The 14,980-nt window shown below is 32.8% G+C and overlaps 1 protein-coding gene across 5 annotated transcripts in view; it reads right to left on the reverse strand.

The window, feature by feature from the left end:
- Positions 1-563: 563 nt before the first annotated feature.
- The window catches only part of LOC136043884 (longitudinals lacking protein, isoforms H/M/V-like), a 39,243-nt gene continuing 24,826 nt past the window's right edge, over positions 564-14,980 (reverse strand). For 2 of the 5 annotated variants that reach the window (XM_065728898.1, XM_065728897.1), the window contains exon 5: positions 13,519-14,351. In XM_065728898.1, coding sequence (XP_065584970.1) covers positions 13,710-14,351 — 642 coding nt within the window. In that variant the 3' untranslated portion in view covers positions 13,519-13,709. Of the gene's footprint in view, positions 1,513-3,610; positions 4,159-11,246; positions 11,344-12,747; positions 14,352-14,980 lie in introns of those variants that run through there. The other 3 variants (XR_010621744.1, XM_065728901.1, XM_065728902.1) reach the window with 3 other exon arrangements.

Consider the following 14,980-nt stretch of genomic DNA (forward strand, 5'->3'; position numbering starts at 1 on the left):
TTATCCTACGAGGAGCATTTTTTGTAGGTGGATCATCTTTAAACCGGCGACTATTATTGGTTTTCAATGTAACTGGACAGCCTTCAAATATTGCGACAGCTATGATTGGCTGGGCAAACGGGCCTGCCGCTGACAGGGTGAATGATTTCAATCAAGACAAGATATAACAATTTAATCCCTTTCTTAAGTTGGTGTAATAAGTTCCATAAGGAGCTTAAACACAAAATGAACAGAGCAAGTTTCGTCCTTAGTTCGCCTATTTGACGATTAGACACGCACTTCTAATATTCCAAGACCATGGTCATTCCAAACCTGAAACTGTTAGTTGGTCCAATATTAAGATGGACAAGAAAAATAAAATTCCCTTTTTTGTATTTTTGGATTATTCCCTAGTATGGCGAAGTCTAAGAAAATTTCTTAATATGGGATTTCATTTCCCGTAGTTTATTTATTAAATAGAAACATTTCATTCCCCTATTCAATATATGCAAATGCATGTATATAACCAGGTGCGTAGTCTACAATGAATATCACTTGTATTCAGCCATGTGTCAACTGAAACATTTAATTATTAATTTATTTTTTAATCACGTCACATACAAAAATGAAACTTATGGAGTGAAACAATAAAAAAAGAGAGAATAGACAAAAAAAAAAGTATAACAACGAAATTAACTAGGATAATTAAGGACAATGGGGAGATAATCGAGAAAAAACTGGATCTGACAGCTCCATGCAGCACGACCAACATTGCTGTTTCGCAAATTATTTTACTATTACTTTGCCAAGGGGACGGGGGAGATAATGTGAAGATTTAAAATATTAAAGTAAAAGGAACAGGGTTGGTAAGCATATTTCTTTTTTAAAAGGGGGAAAGACCAGAAAGGTAGAGGACCTTTTTACCTACCGGAAAGGTAGATATTCGATCATAGTCAACGAAGTGACGATCTTGTGCCAGACTTAGAAACTTTTAGTTCCCTTTTTACAGGCCAAAAACATTTCTAACAATGATTGATAAATTGATAAATAATTGTAAAAGATGAATATTTACAACACAGAGCCATAATTAAAACCATAAACATTTTCTTTGGTCTCTATAAGCAGCTTAGCTGCTTTCTTCATGAGCGTCTGACTGAATCGGCATCTCCTCTCCATCTCCAATGGTAAAAATAACACCATTATTCAACCCTTTCTCTAGATCTTGGGTATCGTCCAACGGTTCAGACTTCAAAGATGTAAAAGGCTCCTCGTAATGTCGAGGCTTAGGGTAGATTCTTGGACTTTTGCGGTGGTATACTGTTGAATGTAGATGTTCACCTTTGATAGAAACAATACGGTCTTGGATATCGGTAGCTATGCGAGCAAAACATCCTTGATATACACAGTACCAATATTTACCTCCATTATATTTAGATTTGACCCGGTAACGCATTCCTTCATATTCTAAGCAGGTTAATTTTCCTTCGCGAAGTATAGTAGCGGGTATCGGCTCATCAAGGCGTTGTCTGTGTCCTAATTAAAAGGAAATACATTAAAGGAGAGAAAAGAATCTATTTAATAGAAAAAATTACTGCTACATAATCTATATAATCAGTTGCTATATTATATATAAGTAAATAAATTAGTAAATATGGCTTCTCGGCGCATGAAAATATTAGTACATTGGAAGAAGCTGTTAGTTATTAGGTCTGTGATGTCTATTAGGTATTGTATTGCAAACTGGTTGTTAGTTTTGTTATTGTTGTTTTAGTATATTTTTGCCAGTCCCACGGACATGGTTTTAAGTTCTTGGGAGGAGATGGAGCATTAAACAGTAATTTTTGTTTATTTTTCTCTCTCTGAACACATTCATGGCTTACAAATTCAAAAAAAAAAAAAAAAACAAAGAGAAATAATATTAGAGATAGTGACAACATACAAGAGCCGAACTGACAATGATGCATGGAATTTGATTTCATCTTTTCTGACACGAAATACTTTTGAGGATAGATGCTAATCTTGTTTCGTTCCTTCTACTTTTGTTAATTGCTTGAATCTTTTACCGTCAAAAGATATAATACTGAATTCTTCCACCCGACAATAAGACAAAGAGCGTTTAACGACATAGGTGGAGCAGTCTCCAAAAGTTTTCGACCTAGCCGTAACAATTATATAGAAACAAACTTTAATTTTCTTTGTACCATGTCTGAAAACGGAATTTTGACCTTTTTCTTGCTAAGCGTTAGAAAATTGTATGCCAGGCATGAAACAAAGTCTAGGAAGCATACAAAGGCGGATTTTATTTTCATTTTGTATTTTTCAAAAGAAAAAGGATTTTGCTTAAGAAATTTGACATAACAAATTTAAATAAAAAACTGTTTTTAAACTTCTAAATGGAGTTTGGTAAGACAGGTCTTCATACACTACGTTTTTCCTAGATTCTGTTTAATTTCAAGGAAGAAGTGGAAAGAGGACTTAATATTTATTTCCCAGGTTATTATGAGAACCAAATAGTTATGTTTTTAAACTTCGTTTTCCACCGTGTTTCTCTTTTCAGATATCAAAACAGTAAATGCACAAAAGAAGGCTTCTGCACCATCAAACAAGCACCAGCTTCCGGGAGACGATATCGATATTTATTTTTGCATATTTTCTCCCACGAAGAAATAAATATATATATATATATATATATATATATATATATATATATACTAGCTGTTGGGGTGGCGCTTCTCGCCACCCCAACACCTAGTTGGTGGGGGCGCTTCGCGCACCCCCAAGCCCTCCCCCGCGCGCGTAAGTCGTTACGCGCCATTGTAGTTGTGTCCCTGTGTCCCACCTGTGAATATATATATATATATATATATATATATATATATATATATATATATATATATATATATATATATATATATATATATATATATATATATATATATATACGAATATACAACATTCTTCGCTGTCCCATTGTCTGTGCATATAAATAGATTTTATACATACAGACTGTCAGGTTTACCGACTTTTAAACATGCAACATATAATTTTCCATGGGAAAAACAATACGTATTCAGATCTATACCTCATTATTCTAATGATTGCCCTTGAGCTTTGTTGATGGTGATTGCTAATCGAAGATTCCCCGTGTCCCGGTAGCCATTTATATATCCCCCCTGTGCCCCCGCTGTCCCCGTTGTAGTTGTGTCACGGTCGTCATTTATATTCCCTGTGTCCCAGTCTGTAATGTCTCTTTGAGTGTCCCGGTCGTCATTTATATTCCCTGTGTCTCGGTCGTCATTTGTGTCCCGGTCTATAATTTCGTCAGTCGACAAACATGACGTCAGTCGACAAACAACTTCATGACGACATACAGCTCAATCCTTATAATGACGTCAGACGACAAACATGACATCAGTTGACACACAAACATGACGTCAGTCGACAGACACACAAACAAAAAAATTATTTTTATATATATAGATGTATATATACATATATATATATATATATATATATATATATATATATATATATATATATATATATATATATATATATATATATATATATATATATATATATATACATATATATGTCTAAAAATGAACAAAAAATTTGATAGATAAAAATGTAAAAGATATATTATATATTTAAATAATGACGATATAAAATATTACATTAGATATTATTGCATTATTCAACTACAATAAGGTTTTTGTAATTATTACAATATTAAATAATGCAAAAATAGTTGCAATTTTAGATGACACATAGAGACAATATTTTTTTTTCATGCTGCTTAGTTGCTTTCATTATGAAAGCACACGTCTTCAGCATTTCCAGTGGTAAGGCTAACGTCATCCTCTTCCTCCTTGATATCCTTCACCTCCTCAGATTTAGACGTAAAACCTTCATCAGATTTGCGAGGCTTTGGGAAGACCCTTGGAGTTTTCGTTTGGTATACAGTCGAATGGAAATGGTCGCCCTTTATAGAAAGAATTCGGTCGTCGGCATCCGTAAGGATACGAGCATAACATCCTTGGTATACACAGTACCAGTATTTACCCCCATTGTATTTAGATTTGACACGATAACGCATTCCTTCATATTCTAAGCAAGTCAATTTTTCTTCGCGAAGTATAGTAGCGGGTATCGGCTCATCAAGGCGTTGTCTGTGTCCTAATCAAAAGGAAATACATTAACGCATAAACATAACTCCTTTAAACAGAGAAAGTAGTTGCTTTCCTTTCAACAAAATAAAAGGTCAACAATAAAAACTTTTGCCATTTCTTCAATATATATATATGTATATGTATATATATATATATATATATATATATATATATATATATATATATATATATATATATATATATACATATATATATATATATATATATATATATATATATATATATATATATATATATATATATATATATATATATATATAAATGACGACTTATACTAATTGACGACATGACTGCCTGTCCATGGATTATTCTTTATGGTTGATTGTGTATGGCTATGCTGTTTGACCTATGTTATTGTATGGACGAGTAGGGTTAAGGCCTCATTCAAGTGCTGGTCTATATTAATCACTAATTTAGGAAAACAGTCTTCCTTTTCTCCTTCTGTCTTCCTTTTTTTTCTTCTTTTTTTTATGTGTTTGTGCTGTTGCATTGGTGATTTCTCTTTTCGTTATATATATATATATATATATATATATATATATATATATATATATATATATATATATATATATATATATATATATATATATATATATATATATATACTAGCTGTTGGGGTGGTGCTTCGCGCCCCCCCGCGCGCGCAAGTCGTTACGCGCCATATTAGTTACGCGCCATAGTAGTTGTGTCCCTGTGTCCCACCTGTGAATATAGATAGATATATGTTTTTAACTACATAAAACTTGCGAATATACAACATTCTTCTCTGTCTCATTGTCTGTGCATATAAATAGATAGTCAGGTTCGACTCTTGAACATGCAACATATAATTGGGAAAAACAATCCGTATTTAGATCTATACCTCATGACTCTAATGATTGCCCTTGACGCCAACATGACGTAGCAATGTCTAATGACGCCAACATCGTCGTAGCAATTTAGAAGCTTAGCTTCTACCTTTGCTCCCATCTAGAATCAGCAAAGCCTTCAGGAGAAGAATTCAAACATTAATGACGAGCTGATTCCCCATGACGACTTCAAAGGAAACTAAACACTCTTAAGCTGTTTGGTACGGTATGCTTATAGCTGAGTTTTGCCGATTTTTTGTCCACGTTTCTCTTTTTAAACTTTGGTATCCTCTATTACCATTTTTAAGTTTTGTCTTTTGGGGTTTTTCTCTTTTTATTTAGTTTGGCATTTTTTTTTTTTTTTTTTTTTTTTTTTTTTTTTTTTTTTTTTTTTTTTTTTTTTTTTTTTTTTTTTTTTTTTTTTTTTTTTTATTGACAACGCTTTCCATCCGTAAAACTCAAAAATTAGTGACTTGTTGATTCACAATGACACCTTCACAGAAAGATTAAACATGCTTCAGCTATTTGGTACGGTAAGTTTACAGCCTATTTTTAGCCCATGGCTCTTTCTTTTTTTAATTTTTTTGCCCGCAACTATCTCTTTAAAGTTTTGTTATTTGACGTTTCCTTGTTGTATTTCGTTCGGTGTTTTCTTATTGACAATGCTTTCCATCCGTAGAGATACAAGCCTTAGTGACCTGTTGATTTCCAAAGAGAACTTAAAAGGAAAACCAAACCTTCTTAAGCTGTTTGGTACGGTATGTTTATAGCTTGTTTTTGACGATTTTTTGTCCTCGCTTCTTTTTTAAAAAATCTGGTGCCCTTTATTGGCTTTTTTAAGTTTTGTTCTTTGGGGGTTTCTCTTTTAATTTCATTTTTCTGTTTCTTATTTTGCAACGAGGACCGCTGAACAGAGTAAACCGAAATATTCTCGGCATTTTATGTTTTCACTAGCTGGATATTTTCTTCATTTACTTATTCAACCTTTTTTTTCTTGTGCCATGATTAGTCATGTTGTAAGTGGAATAAGCTGAAATGTAAACATTAAAAAAGTCAGGGTGAACACGTTATAGAAAGAAGACCCTAAAAATGCGAACAACGACGACCCACTCGTCGATAGATACAGTTTTTTTTTCTTACAAAAACTGCAAGTAGAAAAATGGAGAAAAAAGCGCAAAACTTGGAGGAGCTTGCCAGATATCAAGAACATTTGTGCAAAAGGAGAAACAGCAACGATACGATATCTCAGATTACTAGAAATACCTGGAATAATTCAGTATTAGTCGATTCCAGTGTTTGAATTCCCCATTGTAAACGATAAAATCTGATTCGCAGCATCAGTTAATACTAGGTTTTGGAACGGGCTGAATTTCGGTATTAGTAGAATCTAGCTGTAATGGGACTTGAATAAACACGACAGGAAAGTCCTTTAGCATTTTCTAGGTAAATTAATGGTATTTCCTCAACATTGCAATAAAATCACATAAAGACAAATTTCATAATAAAAGATTACAGACCTCTTTCCAGTGGTCCAATCATTAGTAAAAACGTATGCTCACATTTTTTTTGTCAACTCACAGAACAAAAAAAAATCTATATATATAAAAATAAGTTGTATGTTTGTGTGTTTGTCCACATACGACGTCATTATAAGTATATAAGGCTTTGTATATGACGTCATTATAAGAATATAAGGGGGCGGTTTAAAGAGAAATTTCAGTATAAATCCTACAATGGCAAAAGAAACAGCCGAGGAAGCTGCTCAGAGTTAATTCAAAGAGAAATTTTAGTATAAATCCTACAATGGCAGAAGAAACGAACCGAGGAAGCTGCTCAAAGAGTTAATGCCAAAAGGCTTGCGGCTAATAGAGAAAGTAAGAAAAGAAAGCGTGCCGGTCGGTTAAAGCACAATTTTCGGTAATAGCTTCCTGTTAGTTCAAAAAGTAAACCTTAGCGCACGAACGGCAAACGATAAACAAGCGGCACGACGAAAAGACTCGTGCTACTGAAAATGCGAACAGTCTTATTATTGTGCTTAACCTTTGAAAGTACTGTCCGTCTTTGGACATGAAATTTTAAAGCTAGAGCAAAGCTGAGGCCTCTGTATCAAAATGCTGCACAGATGTATGGACAGCAAGCCATTTCTAGTCCTTGTACACCAACTTCTGCACAAGCTTTTGAGCTTATGTTTTAAATATGGATATGAAAGAATTACAAAGGAGGAGGGAGATGAGGGATAAACATAAGTAGACTATGTTAAAATTGTGGGGAGTTAGCAAGAAAAAATGACCTTCACGGAGTCATATCACATTTGGCTTATGATAACTTAAAAGTCAATGTTTAATATGGTTCGAAAAATTAAAAATTAAACCTCAGTTATTCTTAATAGATAAGATAATTAGCCAGTTGCTTGCATCTAAAAACATGACATTGGCTGTAGATAAACAACGTTGACTTTGACTGCTGTCAAGTTATGATCTTCAAATTATATTGAATAAAGAGGCTAATTTCCGTCTTTCTCATCATCTGAAACCATCGAGTGCTCTTGATGGCTTGGAAAATGATTTTGATTTATTTATTGATAAGTGGTGTAAGAAAGAGAATAAAAATAAAGAGAGTTTTCAAAGTTGGAAGAATTTAATTATTAGTAGAATAAGAAATAAAATATATTCTAACTTAAAAAATAGTAACACTAAATCATTATTTTATAATGCGAAGATTAAACAAGCAATTGCTAATCTAAAGAATGAATTTGTAATTGTGCCAGTGGATAAAGCTAATAATAATTTTGCCATAATTTGTCAGAAGCTGTATTGTGATATCTTAAAAAGGGAGTTATGCACAACTAATGTTTACGAAAAGGTAAATATAGAGGATGAGAATTTAATTGAAAAGACTGAAGAAATACTTTTTAAAAATTTTAATATTAAAATAAATGACAATGATAAAAAGTTCCCTTTCCTATATTGGACTGTAAAATTTTATAAGAATCCCCCTAAACCACGGTTTATTGCTGGAGCAGCTAAATGTCCAACCCGCATTGCTGCTACTGACCTTTCTTTAATTTTAAAGGAAATTGTAAATAAACTTAAAACCTATTGTTCTGGTATTAAAAAATTTTCGAATTTTAATCCATATTGGAGTGTTAATAATTCACTGCAGGTGATAGATTCTTTAGCAATGGTTTCAGCTAAAAGAATTGAGTCTTTCGATTTTGCGACAATGTATACTAATTTATCACTTAATGTATTGTTTGATAATTTAAAAACTGTTATCAAGAAATCTTTCCTCTTATCTAGTAAAAGGTTCTTAAAATACACATTTATAATAAAAAAGCTATATGGACAAATTGCTTTAATACTACAGTTAACTTGAGATGTTACAGGTTGGATATGATTTTTGAGTTATTGGAATTTGTTTTATACAATACTTATATAAGATTTGGGGGTGATTTGTACAAGCAAATTGTGGGAATTCCCATGGGAGGGGGGGGAATGCCCGCCCATTTATAGCTGACTTGTTTTTAAGTCAACTAGAATATAAATATATGATGGATAAGAATAATCCAATTAATTTAAAACATGCTTTGTCAAATAATAAAAGATATTTAGATGATATTTTGGTCTTAAATTGTAAGGATTTCATTAATATTTCTAAAAATATATATCCACCAGAGCTTATTCTTGAGCCTAGTCATGGCGCTGGTCATGAAGATCATTTCTTAGATTTAAATATTAATATTTGTGATAATAATAAATTAAGTTTTAAAATGTATAATAAAACGGATGATTTTGATTTTGAAGTGATTAGTTTCCCGTTCCCTGAAAGTAATATACACTCAAATATTACATATTCAGCGTTTTTCTCACAGTTACTTCGTTATGCAAGGATTTGTAGTAATTATATAGATTTTAAAAATAGATGTAAAATCCTAAGCCAAAAATTGATATCAAGAGGTTTTTCTGCAAATAAATTAACTTGGCAATTTAAAAAATTTAGTTTTCATTATAACGAACTTTTAAATAAATATCAAAAGAATTATCTAGAAATACTTAAAGAAATTTTCAACTCATTTCGGAGGTTCGAGAAATGTTGTCGCAGCGCCATTTATTTTGAATTGTGTTTCTAATTGAGCGGATTTTCTTAAAAATTAGCCAAATGGTAAAGATGATTTCTATAATTGTTTAGTTCATTCAGGTTTTTTGCAATGTGTTAATATTTGTGATTTGGTAAAATTTATAATATTTAGTTTACCTATTTTTGCTAAAGGGAGGGATATATTAACAGGATAAGCTTGTTTCGGTTTTACTTGGTTGTTTTACATTTGCTGTTTTTTTTTCTTTCATAGGCATATATTTTGGGGGTGATACCTGACGCGGGGATGCCATGGATATTCTGTGGTAGCCACAACACTGTGCTGGGTAGAGAATTTAGAGTCGCGAAACCCTATATAGGCCAGTGTATTCTCCTGATGAGCCCTTATGTTGGGTGTTGCCTCTGAATTATTTGTCTATATTATTTTTTCTATTGTTTGGTAAATGACGACTTATACTTATTGACGACATGACTGCCTGTCCATGGATTATTCTTTATGGTTGATTGTGTGTGGCTATGCTGTTTGACCTATGTGATTGTATGGATGAGTAGGGTTAAGGCCTCATTCAAGTGCTGGTCTATATTAATCACTAATTTAGGAAAACAGTCTTCCTTTTCTCCTTCTGGCTCTCTCTCTCTCTCTCTTTTTTTTTTTTTTTTGTGTTTGTGCTGTTGCATTGGTGATTTCTCTTTTCATGATAATAATTTATATCATATATAACAATTTGTACAGAATGACGTGCTTTTAGGAATCATAAGTATGTTACCGTGAACGGCCGAAATCTGGTTTACTGTCAACATTCACTAGACAATGTCCGAAACTCCTTTTTTCCTGCTCTGATTCACTTAGCTTTGCAAGTCTAGTTTTTTTTTTAGTCTTACGCAAGCTATGATGGTAAAAGTTAAAGTTAGGTTAGATTAAAATTTTAGAAATGGGTTAAAAACGTAAGCCCATCTAACCAAACCTAATCTAACCTGTCATCATCAAACTTTGCATTAAACTGAAAAAGTTGACTGGCAACGCTGACTAAAATCCAAGGAGAAAAAATGAATTTCGGACAATAACCGGTGAATGTCGACATTCACAGATTTCGGACATTCACGGTAACAAGTATTTATTTTAGAATTAAAAAAAACTAATTTCCAGAATAGTATAATGTTTCCTTCCGAAGAGCTGATTCACTATATATTCACCATATATTATACATATAATAACTATCAACTTCAAGGCGTTTCTCTCTCTTACTACCCATTACCACTCTTAGCTACAAATCTTTTACTGTCCCATTAATACGAACAGCATTAAAAGTTTTTTTTTCACAATCTGATTGTCCTAACAAAATGTTAGCACACATTTCTGTATTAGCTTGGGGAAAACAGAAGTGCTATCTAACAAAAAATGTTGGCTAACAATTCCGAAAGACACATCAAGTGGGTAGAAAATAACTAAAAACAGCTTAGAAAAAATTCAGCCTAGAATATCACATAAGATATGTGCTGAAACTTGGAAACAAACAAAATATCTGCAAACTGAAGCAATATTAGTGTAGAAACTAGTTTACAACACAGAGCCATAATTAAAACAATAAACATTTTCTTTGGTCTCTATAAGCAGCTTAGCTGCTTTCTTCATGAGCCTCTGACTGAATCGGCATCTCTTTTACCGATTTTGATCATTCTTAATAGCCCAATTATATCGAGTTACCGACAGACTGATAAGCTAAGCTAATTATTACAACGCATTCTTTTACTTTTTACTTTATACTTGTGCTATACTTTATTTTATTACTCTATACTTCCCCTTTTCACTTTATGCTTTTATTATACAATTGCTTATTTTGTCTAAAAACCATGCTCTAAAATCTGCACTAAGCTCCATATACTCAGCATAACGGACTAATAACACAAAACACATGCGCCATTGATTTTAGGTTTCTCATTTTAGGTTGTTCTGGCACAGGTGAAATGTATCAGTGTTTCGGCTTCTCCTATTAATAGGGACTATATATAGGCAATTCTATCTAACAATAATAGGAAAAAAGATAGGAAATAGGAAAAAAGGAAAAGGGACAATAATAGGAAAAAAAAGGAAAAGGGACAATAATAGGAAAAAAAAGGGAAAGGGACTCACTGGGCGTGTGTACAAGTGAAGCACCCATTACGTCTTTGCCTTCGTCTTCTGTACCATCAACGCTTTCATGATTTCTAAAACTTGTGCTTGGTCTCCTCTGAAATAGAAAAAAAATTACTTAAATTAACTTGATTTAATTAAATTAATAATAAATACATCAATTAACATGAATATAGTTAATATAATTAACTATATTAACATAGTATTAATATAAAAAAATATGATTAACTATATATATATTAATTAGTAAATAAGTAAATTAGCTTTAAGTTCGCATAAATGTTCGTAAAAGAACATTATTAACTTGTCAAGGCAATTTAATTGCCTTTTTCACGGCAAAATAGTACCACTATTTTGAATCTCTTTATAAAGATGGTTCCAACTTCAGATTCAGCCCCCCAGCCCTTCGGGCCACAAAAATATCAATTGGACTGAAAAAACCAATGGGATAGTAATCGTAGTATCATGCTCATCAGTATAAATCTAAGTCCCCCCGCCCCAAAAAAACACCTGTACAGAACTTGTCCAAAGCGGTTGCCTAAAATACAGTAGCATAATATAAGCAAAATACCCATAAGATTTCATATATCATAATATCTAAATAGAAATTATATATCTTGAAAAAATCAGAATTCAGAATAATACCTTCATTATCTGCTGAAAGAGAAGATGAGTAATTATTTGAAGAATTACTGCATTATCGACTCTCATACATTTAAAAATAACATGAAGAAAACGAATTATGTCATTTATTGTATATAGCCTATTCTTGAAAAAATGTATTTTTTTACAGATCTTATTAGATAAATTTATGTTTCTATTTTTTAATATCCCCTTGTGTTTAGGTTGTATGTTATAAAGTTTAGTGAATAAACCCAAGTTATTAAAACGGTTTAAAGTTTATGTAATGTAATCAAGCCAAGATTACTAGTATTTCGACATTTGTGTAACTGTGTTCATGTTTCCTATTATTATTATAAGGAGGAATTGTGTGCTTATTTTAGCTGATCATGAAATCAAGCCAAGATTCCTAGTATTTCGACATTTGTATAACTGTGTATGTATTTGAAAGTGTGTCATATTATTATTTTATGAAGGAATTGTGTGCTTATTTTAGCTGCAAAGCCCTTTTTTATATATCTTGTTCCTTTTTTTCTAAAACTTTAATTTCGTTGATTAATTCTTTTGAAATTCTCTGATAAATTAGTTAATCATTATTCCAAACTGTCAAATTATTCTAAAGCAATAACTTGGTTAAATCAAAACTATTTGAGCACATATATTAAAAATTACATAAATTAGGCTTTCTAAGACAGTAAACTCAATATTAGCAGAAACTACATTGAATGAAGGAGTGGAACCTTCACCAGAAATGACCTTACGACCCTATCAACGTTTCATATCATAACAAGAGAATATACTTTTTTACAACTCAAGGCAACAGGTATTTCTCATTTGAACGCACAATACAGCCAAAAAATAAATAAATAAGGTGAGTGACCTCAGAGCAGCTTGATGGGTCGGAAACTGAGACCTGATTCTTTTTAGTTTTCATGACTTTCGCATGGGTTGAGTCTGGGCCTCAATTAGCAGGGCGAAGCATATGGGTTTTGCTACCCTTTAGCACCTTGCAGCAGTACTTGCAATATGCTTTACTCCCATCTAATGGGTCTGGGACTAGCCAGTCCTTGAGCAGGGGGTCTGTCGTCCATTTTTCGGAAAAATTTCGAGAATAAAACTTCTTTGACTTGCCTCCATTTTTATAGATTTTTGGTCGTTTTTTTTTCTCTCTCGACCACCATATCTCTCATCCTTCTTTTTGCGCTTTTCAGTTATTAAATCTATCACGTCAGATAGTTCAGGAAGATCAGACAAGTTAGACTCAAAATCGTCTAAGCTACCTAAATAACTGGACAAATCACTGGCATTATTGCTATCTTCAGATTCAGAACTCTTTTTGTGTCCAGGGATGGAATCAATCACACCTGAGCCGGAGTTTTTGTCTGAAACTCCTACAACAGCGGTGGCAGAGCTACCAGATACTATCTCTTCACGAATTGGAGCACTAATATTGCCTGACGGAGCGCTTGGGTTATTTTCATTTTTAATAGCAGACTTCTTAAAGAAAGCATAAGGATCCTTAATTTTTTTGCCCTCTAAAGCTTCCGCGTGGCATTGATGTTTCTTTCCCTGCAAAGCAATTTTGTAAGTCTAATTATTTTATGTACAGCATAAGCGGGGGTGGAGGTACTCAAAACACAGTCCAATCAACTAAGCGAAACTAATATATTAAAAAATACATCAACAAAACGTGGCAGGAACTAATATTATCAGAACGCCGACCACTACTCACTGGACCACTAGTTCCACTAGAGTATAGGCAAATCGTTTCTAGATTTGTAAGATACGTAAAAAAAGTTTTTTTCAAACTCTAAGTAAGGAGCAGCGTTAAAATTCTTGCTTTTAAAACTCCTTTCTAACTTTCATAGCTTTCGCATGAGAAGATTCAGGGCCTCTATTAGCATGGCGAAGCATATGGGTTTTGCTACCCTTTAGCACCTTGCAGCAATACTTGCAGTATGCTTTGGTCCCATCTATTGGGTCTGGGACTAGCCAGTCTCTGAGTAGGGGGTCCTTCGTCCATTTTTCGGAGAAACTTTGAGAATAAAACTTCTTTGAGTTGCCTCCATTATTAATGGATTTTTTGTCATTTTTTTTTCTATTCCCATCACCATCTCTCTTTTTGCGCTTTTTACTTTCTAAATCTATCACGTCAGATAGTTCAAGCAAATCAGACTCAAAATCGTCCGGGCTACCTAAATAACTGGACAAATCACTGGCACTATCATTATCTTCAAACTCGGAACTATTTTCGTGTCTGGGAGTGGGCTCAATCACGTCTGAGCCGGATTTTTTGTCTGAAACTCCTAGAACAGCGGTAACAGAGCTACCAGGTACTATCTCTTCACGAATTGGAGCGCTAATATTGCCTGGCAGGGCGTTTGGGTTATTTTCATCCTTAATAGCAGACTTCTCAAAGAAATCGAAAAGGTGCTTGTTCTTTTTGGCATCGGAAGCTTCCACGTGGACTTGATGTTTCTTTGCCTACAAAGTAATTTTGTAAGTCTGATTTCTCAAATGCAGCATAAGGAGAGGGGTACTCGGAACATAGCCAAGTCAATTAAGTGAAACTACCATAATAAAAAAATTAATCCTCAGCAAAATGGGACAGGAACCACTATTTTCAGAAAGCAGACCATTACTCACTCGACCACTAGTTCAATTGGAGTACAAGCAAATGGTTCCTAGATTTGTAAATATATATATATATATATATATATATATATATATATATATATATATATATATATATATATATATATCTTATCTAGTAAAAGGTTCTTAAAAATAGACATTTATAATAAAAAAGCTATATGGACAAACTGCTTTAATACTACAGTTAACTTGAGATGTTACAGCTTGGATATGATTTTTGAGTTATTGGAATTTGTTTTATACAATACTTATATAAGATTTGGGGGTGATTTGTACAAGCAAATTCTGGGAATTCCCATGGGGGGGAATGCCAGCCCATTTATAGCTGACTTGTTTTTAAGTCAACTAGAATATAAATATATGATGGATAAGAATAATCCAATTAATTTAAAACATGCTTTGTCAAATAATAAAAGATATTTAGATGATATTTTGGTCTTAAATTGTAAGGATTTCAT

This window comes from Artemia franciscana, chromosome 2, assembly GCF_032884065.1.
Source record: "Artemia franciscana chromosome 2, ASM3288406v1, whole genome shotgun sequence".
Taxonomy (NCBI): domain Eukaryota; kingdom Metazoa; phylum Arthropoda; class Branchiopoda; order Anostraca; family Artemiidae; genus Artemia; species Artemia franciscana.